Source organism: Leopardus geoffroyi, chromosome A1, assembly GCF_018350155.1.
Source record: "Leopardus geoffroyi isolate Oge1 chromosome A1, O.geoffroyi_Oge1_pat1.0, whole genome shotgun sequence".
Taxonomy (NCBI): Eukaryota; Metazoa; Chordata; class Mammalia; order Carnivora; family Felidae; genus Leopardus; species Leopardus geoffroyi.
The window spans coordinates 157239117-157259314 of NC_059326.1; the positions used below are offsets into that span (position 1 = coordinate 157239117).

At 38.2% G+C, this 20198-nt stretch overlaps 1 protein-coding gene across 6 annotated transcripts in view; it reads right to left on the reverse strand.

Moving 5' to 3' along the window:
* Positions 1–8554: 8554 nt before the first annotated feature.
* The window catches only part of TTC37 (tetratricopeptide repeat domain 37), a 167569-nt gene continuing 155925 nt past the window's right edge, over positions 8555–20198 (reverse strand). For 5 of the 6 annotated variants that reach the window (XM_045498545.1, XM_045498529.1, XM_045498525.1 and 2 more), the window contains 3 exons: positions 17467–17597; positions 15383–15509; positions 8555–12722 (listed from right to left, as the gene is read on the reverse strand). In XM_045498545.1, the coding sequence (XP_045354501.1) occupies positions 12648–12722; positions 15383–15509; positions 17467–17597 (333 nt within the window). In that variant the 3' untranslated portion in view covers positions 8555–12647. The remainder of the gene's footprint in view (positions 12723–15382; positions 15510–17466; positions 17598–20198) is intronic. The other variant, XM_045498552.1, reaches the window with a different exon arrangement.

Sequence of the window (20198 nt, forward strand, 5' to 3'; positions counted from 1 at the left end):
ACCTCAAGTAATACTAATTAATTCTTATAAGTTGATAAGAAAATAATAATAGTGAACAGGCAAGTCACAGAAGAATACAATAATAAATGAAGATAGGAAAAGACATTCAACCTATTGCATACAAGTTAAAGGAACCATTTTCATATTGTCATAAATTAAAACAATTGATAATATTGGTTGGCAAGGCTATCGAGAAATGTGCACTCCTATATTATAGGTTAGTCTGTAAATTGGTAGAGTGACTAACAGGGCAATTTGGAAACATCTATTAACATTTTAAAATGTATTTATCCTTTGACCCTGAAATTTTAGTATTAGAAATTTATTTTGGAATAAAAAACCTTCCAAAATATGCAAAGATGTATGACCAAGGATGCACATTACAGCACCATTTGTTATAATAAAACAAACAAAAAGTGAAAACAATGCAAACATTAGGAATTGCCTGACTAAATTAATGATATCACCGATAAAAATGCTATCCAACCTTAAAAAGAACACAAAAAGAGGGGTGCCTAGATGGCTCAGTTGGTTAATTGTCTGACTTTGGATCAGGTCGTGATCTCGCAGTTCATGGTTTGAGTCCCACTTGGGGCTCGATGCTGACAGCTCAGAGGCTGGAGCCTGCTTAGGATTCTGTGTGTGTGTCTCTCTCTGCCCCTCCCCAACTTGTGTTCTGTCTCTATGTCTCTTTCGCTCAAGGATAAATAAACATTAAAAAAAAAAAAAAAAAAAAAAAAAAAAGAACACAAAAAGATATCCAAGATTCACTGTTAGGCAAAAAAAAGTAACCTGAAAAGCAATATGGGTATGATCCCACTTATGTCAAAAAATATTTTTTTTTTAATTTTTTTTTTTCAACGTTTATTTATTTTTGGGACAGAGAGAGACAGAGCATGAACGGGGGAGGGGCAGAGAGAGAGGGAGACACAGAATCGGAAACAGGCTCCAGGCTCTGAGCCATCAGCCCAGAGCCTGACGCGGGGCTCGAACTCACGGACCGCGAGATCGTGACCTGGCTGAAGTCGGACGCTTAACCGACTGCGCCACCCAGGCGCCCCTGTCAAAAAATATTTTTAGGGGCACCTGGGTCACTCAGTTGGTTGGATGTCCAACTTCAGTTCGGGTCATGGTCTTGCAGTTTTTGGGTTCGGCCTGCATCAGGCTCTCTGCTATCAGCACAGAGCCTGCTTGGGATCCTCTGTTCTCTTCTCTCTCTTCCCCTACCCTGCTTCTCTCTCTCTCTCTCTCAAAAATAAATAAGCATTTAAAAATATATATGTTTTGGGGCGCCTGGGTGGCGCAGTCGGTTAAGCGTCCGACTTCAGCCAGGTCACGATCTCGCGGTCCGTGAGTTCGAGCCCCGCGTCAGGCTCTGGGCTGATGGCTCGGAGCCTGGAGCCTGTTTCCGATTCTGTGTCTCCCTCTCTCTCTACCCCTCCCCCGTTCATGCTCTGTCTCTCTCTGTCCCAAAATTAAATAAAAAAACGTTGAAAAAAAAAATTAAAAAAAAAATAAAGTGGAATGTAGACTCTTTTTAAAAAAAAAAAATATATATATATATATGTTTTTAAATATGTTAAACAGAATATGCATACTCTCTATGATGCAAAAATGTAGGAATTTACAACAAACTTAGCCGTGAATGGATTATGAAGAACTTTGCTTTCTACATAAGAATTTATTAATGTTTTACATTAATGTTTCCAGTAAAAATATATTTTAAAAACATTCACCATAACAAATACACTACTAGATTGAAAGAGTAATTCTTTGTAGTGAACAAAATAAGTGATTGTAGGAAGGGTTAAATTAGGAATCCAGACAGCCAATTCATCTCACTCATACCCATTTTTACTCTACAGTTTTTTTTTTCCTTGTGAGCAAAAATGCTCTAAATTGAAGTTGAAATCATAGCTACACTATTATTGTAACGATCCTATAATCAAGCCAAAGGGTTTTCAGAATGGATCTCTCTCACTGGTGGCCACAGGGTAGTACCATGTAGAAATGAATGCAATGCAAGAGGATAGGAGGGGAATCAAGGGGTCTTCTGCAGTATTCTTGCTTGGAATCCCAAGCTGAGGTGTTCACAGGTGTGCATAGATGCTAGATAACCTGAGAGCTATGCCTAGTGAGAAGGTGGATCCAGGTTTTGTAGGGCTTAAAGCTTATACAGTTTTGATTTACTATTAATGCCCCATCCCGACGAATTGGCACACAAGTCTGTAGGAATATTCCTGAAAGCCATGGCTACTTCAGAGCGGCCGCAACTTACCTCCCTACAGAAGTGACTATGAACAACAGAAACATATCCCTCTAATCCAATGTTTCCCCAACTCAACTTCTCTTTTGCTGGATCCAGACATGCCCATAGCCCCTCCCGGGGTACCTGACGTCAAGGGAAGGGGGAGTTGAGATGATGATCTTAATCACCGGCCTTATCGTAGTTACAGTGTCTCATTTCTTCATATTTTACAACAACCTTGTAAACACATTTTTAGGTCTAAGTAAGGGAGGCACCCTGGAACTTAAGAGCCACCGTTTTCAACAAATTCACCTCTGCTCCGGGACCAGTGGAACCCTGGGCCTCTTTCCCTTTGCATCTATTTTACACGGATCCACGAAGATGACAAGGACGAACAATCCCCCTAGAGAACCTCAGTATACACTTTATTCTCTGTCAAGCAGCAACACTTACTCCCTTGGGAAATGTCAGACTTCTCTCCCACATATACAGGAGAATGTTTGAACATCACAGAGTCTGCAATCCAGATCCACCCTGTGGACCTGGGGCATATGTTATCTCTGAGAGTTCTCAATTTAGACCCAAAACCACCTAAACAGGTTTGGATAGCCCAAAGGTCCTGCTGCCTCCCAGTGTTTCCTGCCATTTCCTTCCTCTTGTGCAACCTGCTTTTAGGGGCAAAAATCATATGAAATTATTTACACTGAGGACTAAATGGTAATGTTCCAAGTACTTTGCTTCCCTGCTAAAGATGAAGGACAAATGCCTCACCTTATGCTACATGGGTTAACACCTTCTCAGCCCCACAGTGGGGGGACATGCTCACCACCTGATAGGCAAGAGAGCAATAAGGCCCTAGGTCAAAAAAAAAAAAAAATCCCCAGAGTTCACTGGACATTAGCAGCTTCCCCATCTTCTACAGAAACTTACCAAATGTCTTCTCACTTCTATCGGTATGATAGCAGCAAGCAACACCCAAAAACATCGAGGGAAAACTATAATATATACACGTGCATACATATCTGTGTTTTTACCTTTGGAAGGTAAGGATCTCCAAACCCATGTGAGATACTACTTTTTACATCTTTGCGGTCTCCATTCATTCATGGGCTAGGCACTGGGGATACCATGTTGAGTAAACTAAACATGGACCCTGCTCTTAGAGAACTTATGATCTAGTGGAAAAGACCAGTAATTAAACTTTCCAATACATGGGCAAGGAAAGGGTGTGATGGAGCACCTGAAAGAGGCATTTAGGAAAACTTGGGGAATCAGGCAGAGGTATCTTCCACAAGAAAGGATATCTAAACTGAGACCTCTGCAGTATAAGCAGACGTTAGCCTAGGGAAAGGGGGATAATTGGGTAGAGATGGGGGCTCAGGGAGATAGAGCAGCCTGGGCACACACCCGGAGGCCAAGAAACTAGAACACGGCAGGAACTGCAAGATACAGTGTATGTGGTGGGAGGTGGGAGAGAAGGTTTGAGGATGTAAATAATGAAAAGGAAGACTGGAGAGATTGGGGGGGGGGGGGTAGGGTGTCTGATCACAGAGGACTTTATAACTCGTGTTGAGGAACTTGGGTTTGATCTTCGGGGTCCAGAATAGCTTTGAAGGATTTTAATGTTGTTGTTTTTTTTTAAGTTTATTTATTTTGAGAAAACAGCGTGTGAGAGGGTAGAGAGAGAGAGAGACATGGAGAGAAAATCCCAAGCAGGCTGCACGCAGTCAGCACAGAGACGGATGTGGGGCCAAACTCATGAACCATGAGATCATGACCTGAGCTGAAATAAGACGCTCAACTGACCGAGCCACCCAGGTGCCCCTAAAGGATTTTGAATAGGCAAGTGACTTCATCAGATTTGCGTTTTAGAGAGATCCCCCTGGCTGTAGTGTGGAGAATAGATTACAGATACAGTGTGAGAAGCAAATCTGGATGGGAAAGGGGGGAGGTAAAGGAGAAGAGTGGAGATAATTAGCTCAGGTTTAAACTAATTGATTTTGAAGTATCTATGGGATGTCCAGGTGGAGGTATCCAGTGGCGAGTGAGAGAGAGGACCTGGAGCATGAGAGAGATCTAAACTGAAGCTCTGGCATGGAAATAGTCATTGGACTTCATGGGTGAGGGAGGAAGAGACAGCCTGGAGTTGGGACGGGGGGAGTGGAGGACATGAAGCATTCAGTGAGAAACAGAGACCAGGGGAAACCCTTGAGGACACCTAACACTGAGGGGACAGGCAGAGGAGGAATCTAGAAGTTCCTAGGTGAGCATCTGAAGACAGTGACAGCAAAGTAGGAGAGGGAACATCATCTCTTGAGGATTTCAGTCTTCTCGGTGGGTTCCTGCTGGCAGATGGTGTCAACTTGAAGTTCTTCCAGTAATGATTTCAGACCAAGCATTAGATCCCCATCTATTGAAGAGAACCCTGTCCAAAAGTGGGTACATTACACAATGCAGTAGGAAAACAGTTGTCAATGCTTTCCTGACTACCCTTCCAGGCATGAAATAAATGTGTTGAGCCTTCTCAGATGCAGAGAGGGTGGTAAGCCCTCCCAGAGAGAGGCAGGATTATTATCAGGAAAAATATTAGACTGTTTTGGCCCCTACCCAGTTTGGCATTTTCCTCTCCAGGAGATTAGAGTCACACTCATTTGTGGTAAAGTTGTTATTTCAGATCTTTCCCTTAGTTGTTATTTCAGATCTTTCCCTTAGTCATGAAATATTCTAACTTCAGAGACTAAATTTTCCATAAACCCATTCCTTGGTTCTGTAACTTCATCTTCAGAAGGTATTTACACATGTGACTAACGTTGTGACTAAAAAATGACTGATGTGTTCAGCAGTATGTCAGAAACCAGGTCCTCTTTTACGGTCCCACAGACACAAACTGAGGAAACAGAAAAATAATCCAAACATCTATGCTAGGTCTTGAGGGGTTTTGAGGTTTGACAGACCTTAGTTTAAAACCAGAGTCCCACCAGTCACTATCTGTGTGACTTTGGATCTGTTGTCTAACTTTGGAGTCTTAGTTTCCTCACTTAAAATGAGGACAAGACTACACCTACCTTGTAGGTTATTGGAAGAATTAGAAAAACATATGTTGAGCTATTACCAGTTGTCAGAGACTTCTCTAAGCACTTTACCTGGATTAATTCATTTAATCCTCCAAAGAGATGTCTATTATTAAGATGCAGAAAAATTAGGTAATTTTTGTGAGGTTATACCACTCATGAGAGGTACAGCCAGAATTTGAACTCATTAGTCCAGAGAAGAGCTCTTAAACATTCTATTATATTGTTTCTCTATATGTAGACCATCTAATGTGGTATTGCATACATAGTAGGTACTGTACTTAATAAATGGTACCGATTACTAATAATAAACAGAGCTTTTGATTTTGATGGGAAAGACAAGTCCCATGGTACTCTTTCATCCAATTCTGATTCAGAGTAGTATCTAAAAATACTTGAGTTTATAAAGGTCCTTGCACTATGTGTGAGAAGAAATACCTTGGCTAGCAATAATTCCAGCAATGGACGAAAGCAGAAAGAAGTACAAAATACAGATTTCTCCTGGAACAAAATTATAATGAGGAAGTATTTCTCTACTTTAAAAGCACTTCTTTCTCCGGTCTCTGGGGAGGGAGGCTAACATAATGAAGAAACATTGTGGACATTGACTGGAGGCGGGCAAGGTGCTGATGCCAACATCCTGTGAAGTAGATTTCCTCTGTAGGTTCTGGCCACCAAAGCCTACCCAAGAGCCATTACTGTCAGGTAAAAGTCATTAGTATCCAACAGATGTTTCTCCAAAAAAGTAATGCACCACTTTCACAAGGGAGACACTCAGGGATGGACTTCAGGTGGGTGGGGCCCATATGGAGACATGTGAATGGGGGTGGACAAAACCTACTTCTTCAACTCAGAACAACTCCATATTGAGGGATCTATCTAGTCCTTATGCCTAAATTCCACTGCTGAGCACTTAAAGGCTTTTACATATTCACAAAACCAACACAAAACCCTCAAAAAGGAACAAAAACACACCCAGGAACTTTTATCAACTACCTCCTCTGCAGGGATTAGTTGGTAAGTAAAAGAGGTCTTTAAAAACTAAGAAGTGCTAGATAACTAAGACATGAGAGGGCTGAAAGGAAGTTGATGGAAGAGAGATTAACACCAAGGAGAAAACCAAGTGATTTTTATCAAGGACTAACTGAAACAATTAGCTCACTGTGGCCTCTCTATTGGAACTTTCTATTAAGTTCAAAATCTAACAAGGGTGGAGCACTCCCTATCATTGCATAGGTTTAAATTTGTGAATAAAGGTAAGGGAAAAATAGGTTTGCCAAGTTAGTCTTTTGGAGGAGGTTCCTTCTAAGGTTCTTTCTAGAATTCGGATAGTGGCACTAGGTAAATGGCAGCCTCAGCATACTATCTGGTAGGGTAACTGTCAGTCGCAAAGACACATACCTCAAGTCTTTGAGGTGTCACCAATTTCTTTTTTTAAATATAATTTACTGCCAAGTTGGCTAACGTCCAGTGTATACAGTGTGCTCTTGGTTTTGGGGGTAGATTCCCGTGATTCATCGCTTACAACACTCAGCGCTCATCCCAACAAGTGCCCTCCTCAATGCCCATCATCCATTTTCTCCTCTCTCCCGAGGTGTCACCAATTGTTAAAAAAATTGAACAGTAGTATTGGAATTGATGTTGGGAGCCTGATTCTATGTGCTTAAGAATATAGAGAAAAGCTGAGCTTTCTTTCTTCTTTTTGTCTGTAAAATTAGCATCTACTGTAAAAAATGATGTGAGAATTAAATGAGGTAATAATGGTGTAAAGAGTTTGGCAAATCATTTAATCTACCCCTGCCTCTAAGTCCTTGGTTGCTGAAGCCCTGGTGGGTAATGATCACCACCTCAGAAGCACAGAATGCTCCTCTGCTGAAGCAAAAGACGGTGCCAAGATGCTCTGTAATGCTGGATCTTATTTGGCTTCGTTAGAAACTACGTGACTTGCATAAAATCTTATTGCTGCCTACATATTTCCCCATGTTCACAAAGTACTCACCATTGCTTACTGTAAATCTGGTTCTAGTGAGTTAATAAGTTATTCTGAGCCTAGTCCTTGGACAGAGAAGCCTTCCAACCATATATAAATAGCACTTGTTCTGGGGCACTACGGGGCTGGCCTCAGGCAATTCAGAAACAAATACTGAAGCTGCTTATAACAATATAAATTTGCCTTCTCAGCAGTGTATTTTCACTCTAATTTCCTTCGTTGCACACGAAAAATCTTCTGCTCCATCTGGCTTTTCTCTTGTGCCCAGAGATACATTACTCTGCCTGCAAAGATAGAACCTATAACCATCTTTTTTTTTTTTTTTTTCCCACACCACCTGACTTTTTAGGCTAATTTCCAAACTTCTGGAGACAGCAAATAATCCTTTTCTAAAAACTATTTGCACACTATTTCTTGATCTATTAAACAGAATTAAGATTAGGACTTTGTAAACTACTATATAGTGGTTTTCCCCCTAAAATTCCTGAATGATATTAAACTGTGTGGCATATTTCTTCACAGAGAAAGCAACAACCATATTTTGTATGATTAAAGGAGAGGAAATGACATTTAAAAAGGCAGGGTCTTAGAAACTCAAGTTATTTAAGAGTCAGATAATCAATGTGCTTATTTTATTTAATGCGGGTGCTCTTTTTATATGAAGTGTAAGTATTTGGTATGTAGAAGTCACATGTAATTACACTCAACTATTCACGGATGCTGGCTTCCATTAAAATATTCTCTGAGCGTAGGTTTGCTTTCCTGCTCAGTCTTAATACTTGGAACTGATTACCTACTTTTCTACAGCAGAGGCCTCTTTGGAAGGGGGGTTCTACCCTAAGATTGGTAAGCACAAGAGGGGACCCCTGTTTAGTGGAAATCAGAGGTGCTGCACCAAGCAATTGATTTCAGTATTTTGCTCCAGCTCACTTAGGACCTGGAAAACTTTGGTGACCTTAGAACAACATATTGCTGCCATTAGAAATCTAGCTGAAGGCCCTGACTTCACAAATTTACATAAAAAGTAAAGGTCAAGACATAAGTTTACCAGTTACATGCCCATTCAGTAGTGAAACCCAGAATGAAACGTACCACTGAGGTTCTGGGAGTATAGTTTAATGCAGTTCTTTTAAAGAGGATGAGAGTGAAGTACCTGGTCAGCTACATTGGTGATACTGTACTCTAAGCAGCATGTTGAGTGAGAATAGTTCAGAAACTATTATAGAAATAAACAGCCACACATTGTTAAGAGTCAAATTCTTATGATGTTTATATTTTCACAGTAACCATTTTTAATAACTCATCATCTTTATCTGATGACCCCTTTTATGACAATTAAGATGGCAATCCCCAATTTCAGTGATCTAGTAAAATTCAGATTCAAAGGAATGCAAATTCATTTTAACAATAGACACAATGGGCAATGTACTAATTTTCTCTGCTGTCATAACAAATTACCACAAACTTAGTGGCTTTAAAACAACATAAATTTATTTCCTTACAGTTCTGTAAGTCACATGTCCAACACGGGTCTCAGCAGGTTACAATCGAGGTCCCAGAAGGGCTGCATCCCTTTCTGGGAACTCCACTGGAGAAAGTTTCCTTGCTTCTTCCAGTTTCTAGAGCCTGCCCTTAGTCCAAGGATGGACCCACCTTCCTCCATCTTCAAAGCCAGTAATGTTGAATCTCTGACCTTCCATTGTCATTCTTTGAAAGGCTCTCCACTTTTAAGGACTTCTGTGATTAAACTGGGTCCACTCAATAATCCAGTATAATCTGTCTCAAGGTCTATACCCTCAAGCACATTTGCATAGCCCCTTTACCACATATTCACAAGTTCTGGTGATTAGGGCATGACACCTTTGGGGACCATTATTCTGCCTACATATAAGCAGAAACAGCAAGATAAACATTTTTTTATTGTCCATCTTCCAGAAAAATTCATGTAATTTAAATGTTTCTTATGATAGGTACTATATACAGGGGAAGTATGTAGCCCAAATGAACTTTTGTACTGATTCAAACTCAGGAGAGATCATGGCATGAAAATTATTTCAACACTGGAGTGATGTCATATGAAACCCAATTTTCAAGGAATACTCCAATTTTAATTATCCCTCTCCTGGCATCATTTCCCTTCACTAAAACAAATAGGTATTTTCAATTCTAAGTCCAAAACAGAAAAAAAAAAAAAGAATTTCAAACATTTCATAAGAGCTGTTTGTTAAAGAGACACTATTCTTAAGTTTCTCCAAAGCATTTTGAGGTCTAAATATAATTTAGCATTCATTTTAAAAATTATAGTTGTATAGGGTTTTAAAACACTGCTATCCAAAAAGTTCCTATTCTAATCAGCCAAAAAGAGGAAAAACCCATTATTATATGGCAAAGGGACAGCTAGACACATTGAGCGGGTTTTCAGTGCAATAGGTCTTAAGTGACTCTATTTTCTAAACCAAAAATAAGGTATAAACTCTAAATAAGGGCATTTTCTGACTTTTTACCTTCTCTGTATAAAAAGTCTTAAAAAACAAATATATGGGAAGACTACTGTACTTGTATCTGATACACAAATATATTTTTCTAATGGAAAACACAATAAAACAAAAAGACCTCTCCTGAAATTGACGGTCAGTTTACAACCAACAGCTGCATGCTACACCTTGTAACAAGTAACATGGGAGTCTGAGAAGCTTTCTATCCACTAGCAACTGAAGTGGAAGAAAGAAGACCTGTAGAGAGACAAGGGTCAACTTTGCCAAAACAGTTTCCACATTTTTTAAAGTGTGCAAAAATGGGAATAGATCTACAAGCCCTTCTCACTCATACATTAAATATACTTCATTTTTGTGTCTGTATAAAATGTCCCAAAACAAGTATCAAATGTTCTATGAAGCAACCAAACATGTAGGTTTTCATATTCATATATTACATATCAATAATATTACTTAATGTTCATCTAATATTTCATGTTAGTTAACTGTACCTTTTAATCCCCTGTCCAATTCTGTTCTGTGTAGATTCCTAACTTAAAGGAAGTTTGTCAACTCATTTTGTAAAGTGAAGAAAGAGTATAGCATTTTAAATTAAAGTTTATATTTTTTTATCCTGACTAGAAATTAATGCAAGGGACATTTCTAGAAATATGACAAGTGATCTCAAACAAATAGATTGTGTTTTGAAAGTTTAATTATAAGCCAAAATGTATTTTTTCCACAGAAAATGATCACCAGATACCAAGCTGGTCTATAAACACCTAATTAAACAATAATAGCCAAATGGTAGATAAAAATTAGCAGAAAATGCACTATAATTCTCAAATAATGAAACATATGAATGCTAAATATTGACACTTCAGGAAATAACTTTTTATGTAATTTCTCTAAACTTACATATAAAATGAAGGGAAATTTCAGCTACCTTAAAGTTCCTAGACTCTGATAACACTGATTCCATTTCAGGTTTTCTTTGCTTTGAGCATGCTGTTTAGCACTATTCTCCTTTACTTACTAGGATTACATGACAATGTTAAAACACTTAGCATAGGTCTGGTATGAAGTAAGCGCTATAAAAATCATACGTTTATTATTTGAGCCTCACGATAACTGGGCAGTAACCTGAAGAGAAGGTAACAAAAGAGAGGATGTGTATACATCCATGCAAAAAGAATTACCTGAGATGGTATTAACTATCATCTGTTCGAACCTTCCATTCTAGAAAACCTGGGTCTGAGGTCACTGAAGGCCAGAACTAGGCAACTTAGTCAAAAGGTCACTTAGTCAAAAGGTCACAGACCTGGAGGAAAGGCTGACCAAATCCACCCTGTAGATGAAAGTAACCTTGTGAAGCAAGTGACACCCCAGAAAGTGGATAGAAAACAAGAAATGACTTCTAAGCATTTAAGCAGATGGATCCAGCCCATTTTGGGATAAGGGCTAAAGTACTTTCCAGAGGAAGCAAGAGGGCATGGGCACCAGAGATCATCTCGTGCTCACCTCTGGCTAAGTCTGTGGGCAAGGCTGTTAAAAGCACTCAACCATCAGTTGTTAGGGTAAAGAAGAGATGAGCAGAGACTGGCAAGTGCCTGATCCTATTAAAGAAAAAGTAAAGAGAAGAATCATCATTGCAATAATCCAGTGGTTCGAAACCTGAATGAACATTAGAATCTCTTAGGCATGCCTTTATAATGCAGAGTCCTAGGCCCTTCTCCTTAAAGATTCTGATTGCATAGGTCTGAATAATGAGAATACTTAGCTAAATTTGGGAATTCATCAAATTGCAGTCAGTTCAATAGATTAGATTAACCTTTGGAGTAAAGTTTAATTACAGAACATTGTCAATTTATATTATCTCACAAAATAACACGTAAAGCTGACTTAAAAAAACTACACACATGAATTGTACAACCACACATTTTCATAAAACAAATAATATATGTAAATGTCTGAAAACTTTTAAAACCACAAATCCAAAGTAAGCAACATACAGCTTCTTCAGATATATAAAAGGTTTTCTGAAAAAATAAAATAGGTAAATGTGCTTTCAAGTTTTAAAATTTGAAACTTAGAAATTATATCTGATTTTAATAAAGAAAATAAGACACTAGGTTTTTTTTTCATTTCAGAAACTTCAAGTCTTTTCATAATTGAAGGAACTGCATGATCAATTAAACACTGTCAGCATTGTTTTCCAAGATTCTCCATTAATTTTTTTAATGCAGCCATACACCTGAGTGCTCTGAATTACATAAACATCCAATGAAGTCTAAGACTCACCAACATTTACATTATGCTTCTTCAACAGAATCTGAGATGAGCCACTAGTAAAACAGACTGTAAGATTATTTAGATGTGATGATGAATTGGTCTGCTGAACTCCAGAGGTCACAGAAGGAATTACATCTTTGAATTTACTTTTTAACAAATAAAATTCAGCGTTGTGCTAATCTGCTTTTGCATATTATTTGCAAAATGGCTATTAAGGCTTTATTGTAGAGGGGTACAAAAAACATCCTATTGTGCCTAATGCAAGATGGAGAAAAGAATGGTTTACAAATTACTGATGACCACCTAAGGGAATCCTGTTTTTTCCTTTCATTATGGATTTCTCAAAATCAAAGATATTTTTCAAATTAAAGTTACATTAAGAGCTTTCAGAAAATTAAATCCCTAGCTTAAGAACATTTTAAATGTCTTCAGATTCAAAATAGGAATGGATGATTATAACTCTGTTTTTTTTTTTTTTTTGTTTTTTTAAATGTTGCTTTGGGCAAAAGTTTTGATTCATTGATTCATTCTTTCTAACAGCTTTTCTTTGTTTACTATAAAATAATGCACTGTTACTGTGAGGACAATTTCTGATTCAATTCCAATGCTCTTGTATCTCCATGAGTTTTGGCATTGTTTACCAGCACCTATGGGAAATCACATACAGAAATATTAGTATTTAGTTTATTCACAATAACTATAATTAAATCCATGGAAGCCAAGTATGCCAAAAGGCAGCAGGCAATATCAAACAACACAAGAAAAAGGGACTATGTGCAATCCTTCCAGTCATTTTTGCTGAAATAAATTGTTCAGCCAAAGCCAACATCAAAGATAAGCACAATTTATTCAAATGCTCAATTAGTAAAGATGCAAAATTTTGATTGTTACCATTGTCAGCGCTGTATAAAACTGAAGGTTTCGTTTGGTGGTTTTGTTCACTATGCTGTCATCTCTAAACCCTTACCCAAAAAGACCATTTTATACACAGAACCGTGCAAGTGATATTCCTCTCCTTTAAAACCACAGTTTAGGGGCGCCTGGGTGGCGCAGTCGGTTAAGCGTCCGACTTCAGCCAGGTCACGATCTCGCGGTCCGTGAGTTCGAGCCCCGCGTCAGGCTCTGGGCTGATGGCTCAGAGCCTGGAGCCTGTTTCCGATTCTGTGTCTCCCTCTCTCTCTGCCCCTCCCCCGTTCATGCTCTGTCTCTCTCTGTCCCAAAAATAAACAAACGTTGAAAAAAAAAAAAATTTAAAACCACAGTTTAGAATCGAGGTTCTAGATTCTAGGCTCTATCAAGAAACTTTGCAAGGTTTTCACCAATTCTACAAACTAGAAGATTTAACTTCGGTTGTTCATTTGACTACTAAAACTTTTGGTTGTTCCGTTTTCAAACACTGTGAAGGGTTTGAGATTTTGAACTACTTGCAAGCTAACAAGTTAGCCTTGGATGCTCCCAAAAGACATGGCTCTCCTGGGTCAAAAGTTTTTATCAATCATGGTACAATAAACTGCATGAACATCAAGACATTTACATTTGTTTCCCTTAGCCCCTAAGACTCACAGGGGTGACATGTAGGGATGCACATAGTTTCCCACATACATACTGGATCACATTACAAGAAAAAAACCCTGAGCCTAGGAGACTTGAATCTTTTATTTTTGTTATTAATTTTTTTAATGTGTATTTATTTATTTTGAGAGAGACAGAAAGAACATGAGCAGGGAAGGGACAGAGAGAGAGAGAGACAGGGAGGGAGAGAATCCCAAGCAGGCTCCATGCAGAGTCCAACACGGGGCTCAGTCTCATGACCATGAGATCATGACCTGAGCCGACCGAAATCAAGAGTCAGAAGCTTAACCGACTGAGCCACCCACACATCCCGAGACTTGAATCTTTTATGATGGGCAATAAATAGGCCTAACCCCTGGTCTGGAGGAAGACACTTATGTCAGTCTCCCAAGGCTGTCACTATAAAAACATCCTTGAAAAGATGGTCTGGAACAAAGAGCAGTCAGGCCATCTGCTCACAGGATGTTTAGAAATACAAGAACATCATGGAGAACTCCCAGCATTCATACAAGTTCTACCTTTTTGGTTTGCAATAGGATAATTATAATGCGTTTCTCCAAGCATTGTTTTTATTAATATTTCTTTAAGATTATAAGTTTCACTGAAAGGCAAACAGTATTTCAAATGCTGTAAGTATTTAAAAAGCTTCTCATTTATATTCATTGTATTTTGTAAATTACAGGCTCAAGTTATGAGAAAACAATGTATGTTTTTATATACTCTACCTTTTTTTTTTCTTTTTCTTAACGTTTATTCATTTTTGAGAGACAGAGTGTGAGCAGGGGAGGGGCAGAGACAGAGTGAAACACAGAATCTGAAGCAGGCTCCAGGCTCTGAGCTGTCAGCACAGAGCCTGACAAGGGGCTCGAACCCACGAACTGTGAGATCATGACCTGAGCTGAAGTCGGATGCTTAACCAACTGAGCCACCCAGGTGCCCCCTTATTTATTAATTAATTAATTAATTAATTATACTCTACCTTTTTAAAAAGAATTTTAGATATACAAACAAATATGTTTATACATTTAGATACTAGTGCCATGCTATGAGGAGTAGAAACTGTCACATGTATCTTACAGAAAAAACAAGAAGTAAAATAATATTTCCAAAGATAATATGAAGATCCCATTAAATTCTGCTACGTTCAAACTTACCCTATTTGCCTCCAGTGCAATGCTTATAAAAAATACTATAACCAGCACCAAGCACCTTCATCAATACTTTCTTATTCTGCATGACACATTAGGAGAATCTATTTCCTACAGGTTAAATCAGTGGCTCTCGGGGCGCCTGGGTGGCGCAGTCGGTTAAGCGTCCGACTTCAGCCAGGTCACGATCTCGCGGTCCGTGAGTTCGAGCCCCGCGTCGGGCTCTGGGCTGATGGCTCGGAGCCTGGAGCCTGTTTCCGATTCTGTGTCTCCCTCTCTCTCTGCCCCTCCCCCGTTCATGCTCTGTCTCTCTCTGTCCCAAAAATAAATAAACGTTGAAAAAAAAAAAATTTAAAAAAAATCAGTGGCTCTCAACGAGGGGCAATTACTGGTATCATCTGGCATGTCTAAAGATATTTTTAGTTGTCACAAGTTGGGTAAAGGGAGGAAGGCAGTGTTACTGGCGTCTAGCGTTTAGGGTGGTTAGGGATGTTGCTCAATAGCCTACAACGCCCAGGACAGGAACCCTCACCCCTCCTCCAACAAAGGTCCGAAATGAAATATTGTGAATAAAATTAATGCCTTACATCAATAAGTTCGTAGTCATTTTTGGCATGTAAGTGTCTCAGCAGGTACCAACGTGCAGTTGATACAATAGACTTGGGAAACCCCGGTTGATGATACACCACTCTTTCCAAAAGTCGCCGTGTCTCTCTGAAAAAGAGTTCAAAGCATCTAAATTAACACAAGACATTTCATTTACTAGTCTCACACATATTATCTTTCTCATTCTTTTGCACACATGGTACTGATTACTTCATGATTTTTTTCATAGAATAAAGGTAATAATAATAGCTAACATTTATTAAGTGTTTATTACATGTTGGGTACTACGCTAAGTGGTTTACACATGTGGTCACATTTAATATATTCAACTTGTAAGGTTAGGTTGCTGTTACTATTCCCACTTTGCATATAAGAAAAGTATGGCTCATTCCAAATAGAAGAGGGGGAAGGCTCCTATTTTATGAGCCTATGCTCTGATTAGAGCATACCTCTAATTTTTTTTTGAAAACAGATGGAAAACAATTAAGTCCATAAAAAATACAAAGATAATTTACACAAGACTAAAAGTGTATTATATCAGGCTTTTTAGTATATGCTTTAAAAGGACGCATACATTGGGGCGCCTGGGTGGCGCAGTCGGTTAAGCGTCCGACTTCAGCCAGGTCACGATCTCGCGGTCCGTGAGTTCGAGCCCCGCGTCGGGCTCTGGGCTGATGGCTCGGAGCCTGGAGCCTGTTTCCGATTCTGTGTCTCCCTCTCTCTCTGCCCCTCCCCCGTTCATGCTCTGTCTCTCTCTGTCCCAGAAATACATAAACGTTGAAAAAAAAAAATAAATAAATAAATAAAATAAAAAAAAAATAAAAGGACGCATACAATATGTGAACACATGTAATAGAACAGGGTGGTTTACAGTTGTGTTCTAAGTTTTTCTTTCCTAATTTACTAGCATCTGTGACTCCAAAGACTTCCATATTTGTAGAAACAACACAAATTGTAACTTCAGAAGTTTTGAATAGGAGGATCTTATAAGAAGTAACTGGTTTGAGGTAGAAGATAAAGAACCTGTCTTGAAGATGCTTCTACATAGAAATCACCATATAATAAGCACACACTTTTTTCTTTGAGTCTGTGCTGATTCAGGCTGATTTTTGGTGGTGATCACGTTGTGGGATGTGCTAACAGATTACAGGCAGGTGGAGACTAAGGCCTTTAAGTAATCTACACTGAGCTTCAGCAGAAAGAGTTCATGAGGAGGTATAAATTATAGGCTAAAACATTTCTTGGTGAAATTTGCCATACAAAAAAATGACCAAGAATAAATAAATCATAAATGATGCTGGAACTGGTGATGAGCCATTAGTCTTAGTTTTTCCTTCACTCCTATTTTGGGATGTTGATGTGCCCTTTGCCACATATTTATATGTATGAAACTCTATATCTTCACTACCTATCTTGTTCTAGTAACGTATGCTCCTAAATGGCTGTCTTACCTACAGTTGCTTTGTATTATGTGTGATATCCATTAGAGAGAGATATTATTCTCAGAATTTCAAAATATTCTTGCTTGTTTTTTCATCCATATGGACTTTTAAGTAGTTTTCTTCAAATTTATTTCTGACCCCATCCATACCCTCCAATAAAAAGATCACCAAAATTATTATATTTTAATCTCAGAAGCTTCGAGCTTTTCTAGATATAAGAACCACACTATTATAACATGTCTCTATCTTTTAAATATTCATTAGTTCTTCATAGCTTATTGCCTTGCATGAACTTGGGTCAATCTAGCCTTGAACTTGGGTCTTTTTGGTTTCTAGAATCCACATTACAATGTTGGTGCATCCTAAGACAGCAAAACTCCCAGCCCTTCTTTACTTGAAATCCTGTCATGCCCAACCTCTCATACTGTATGTACCAAACTATTTTTTGTAAAACAAATGTAAGACTTTATTTTCTTTATATGGTACTAGAACACCTTTCCCAAAGTAGTAACGAATATATGAATAACACCAAGTTTGTTAGACTAACTTTAAATCTGTTTCCTAGAAGGACTGAAAGTGAAGAAACATTTCCAAGAAAAAAAGGGAACAATGATTTTTTATACCTTGCCCCCATTTTGCGGTTGAATTGTAACAAAGCTTGTAAAAAGACAGCCAATGGACAAAAGCAAAGTTTCAAGGCCTCAGTTGTAGCTTCTTGAACCAAAGATGACCAGTGATTATTGGGAATATTAGCCTGCGAAAATATAAGACACATATTAAATCAAAGCTTTCCGGATGTTTACCTTAAAAGGATGCAATTCAACTCTCATTTATTGAGTGCCTACTTGTCCAAGTCACCATGTAAATGCTACAGGGACCATGATTCTACAAAATGATTAAGATCTGATTTCTGTCCTTAAATAGCTACAGAACAGGGCAGACTGGAATAAAGAAAGGTTTCAAAGAGGAGACATCACTTAAAACACACTAAAATATTTATTAAAACAAAATGCACTATTCTGCTATATAGGTGAATAAAATCTATCAGTTACTAAGCCTCTTGTTTACCAAATATACAAAACTCAATTTAACATGACTTCAACAGGTAGTGATAAAGTCCCACATTCAAAAATTATCTAAGGAGAAAGAAAAGACTAAAATAAAATATTTTAATAAAATCCCAACACAGAAAAAAGGTACAAAGCACAATGAATTAAATTGAACTCATCAATACTGAGAACTTTTTTTAAAGAATTTCACCTTATAAGGAAAATGTTAAGGCCAACTTTAGTGTCTTTCAATATGGGCTGATTCAGAAATAATAGATAAGTATTTCCTAAGGAACAATAACTGGAGTTAAATATGGTGAACAGTCTGCTGAATTATGTTAGAAGGAAAAAAATACACACTTAAAATCTTTCATTAAAAACCTCAGACTGTATCCAAAATCTATAAAGAACTTATCAAACTCAACACCCAAAAAAACAAACAATCCAGTGAAGAAATGGACAAAAGACACGAAGAAACACTTCTCCAAAGAAGACATCCCGATGGCCAACCGACACATGAGAAAATGCTCAACGTCTCTCACCACCAGGGAAATACAAATCAAAACCACCATGAGATACCACCTTACGCCTGTCAGAATGGCTACATTAATAACTCCGGCAACAACAGATGTTGGCGAGGACGTGGAGAAAGAGGATCTCTTTTGCATTGCTGGTGGCAATGCAAGCTGGTGCATTGGAAAACAGTATGGAGGTTCCTCAAGAAACTAAAAATAGACCTACTGTATGCCCCAGCAATTGCACTACTAGGCATTTATCCAAGGGATACAGGTGTGCTGTTTCGAAGGGACACATGCACCCACGTGTTTATAGTAGCACTATCAATAATAGCCAAAGTATGGGAAGAGCCAAAATGTCCATCAATGGATGAATGAATAAAGAAGAGGTGGTACACACACACACACACACACACACACACACACACACACACACACTGGAGTATTACTTGGCAATCAAAAAGAATGAAATCTTGCCATTTGCACCTATGGAGATGGAATTGGAGGGTATTATGCTAAGTGAAATTAGTCAGAGAAAGACAAAAATCACATGACTTCACTCATATGAGGACTTTAAGAGACAAAACAGATGAACATAAGGGAAGGGAAACAAAAATAATACAAAAACAGGGAGGGGGACAAAACATAAGAGATTCATAAATATGGAGAACAAACTGAGCGTTACTGGAGGGGTTGTGGGAGGGGGGATGGGCTAAATGGGTAAGTGGCACTAAGGAATCTACTCCTGAAATCATTGTTGCACTACATGCTAATTTGGATGTAAATTTTTAAAAATAAAAAAAAAATTAAGAAAATAATATTAAATAATTAAAAAACCCTCAGACTTTAAGATTTCATAATTACAGGCATCTAGAATACACATTTTAATAAAGGCAATAGAATGAGTCAATACATGGTCCGTTTCAAACACTAAAGTATAAAAAAATGTTTTAATGTTAGGACAATAAACAGTGCATGCAGTACATTAGTGTAATCAAGGAAGAGGAAGCTATAAAGACAATAAATCTGAAAACAGAGGACAGAGGTAGTAAGGCACCTTCTATAAAGATGGGAGCAATGAACCATTGGATACATCTGGCAAAGAAAATAAGGCAAAGCCCAAACTAACAAACTTAATCCCTAATATATTTTAGAAACCAGTAATACAAAACGTTCACTAGTTACTTTTATAATGTACTCTCATAAAATATTCTGTAAAGTTAGCCCAAAGATTATTATAGAAGGAAAAAGTTTCTATGCGTAACTGGTATATTAAATAGTAGAATGCACACTTTTGACTTCCATTTTGTCTTTAAAACTGATTATATGAGAAAGCACTTTTCCTCTCTCCCTGGATAGAAATTACAGCAGGTTCCATGACTCTGATATCCATTTTTCTTACAGTCATCACAAATAATCTTAATTAGAATATCCTCTTCTTTTCAGTATTTCAATCTTCATTTAAAGGTATGGTTTGCACCCGATCCCACCACAGCTCCCAGACTGGATATGGTTACAGGTAGCAGCAGCTGGCCTGTTCTTCCTCCCAACACTCCTACCTTTTCTTGTTAATTGCAGTTTCAAACTGCTACTGAAATACTAGAAGCCTGTATTTGACTGGTGTCACTGTAAGATGATATTTCTAGGCCTGACAGATATTTAAATCTCTTTTTCTCATCCAGACTTTCCTGGCTTTATCCTAACTTCATGGGTAGTGTCTTATCTGCAGGACCAGCTATGTACTCTGTGGAGCCCAGTGCAAAATCACTGCAAAAATGTATGGCCCTTTGT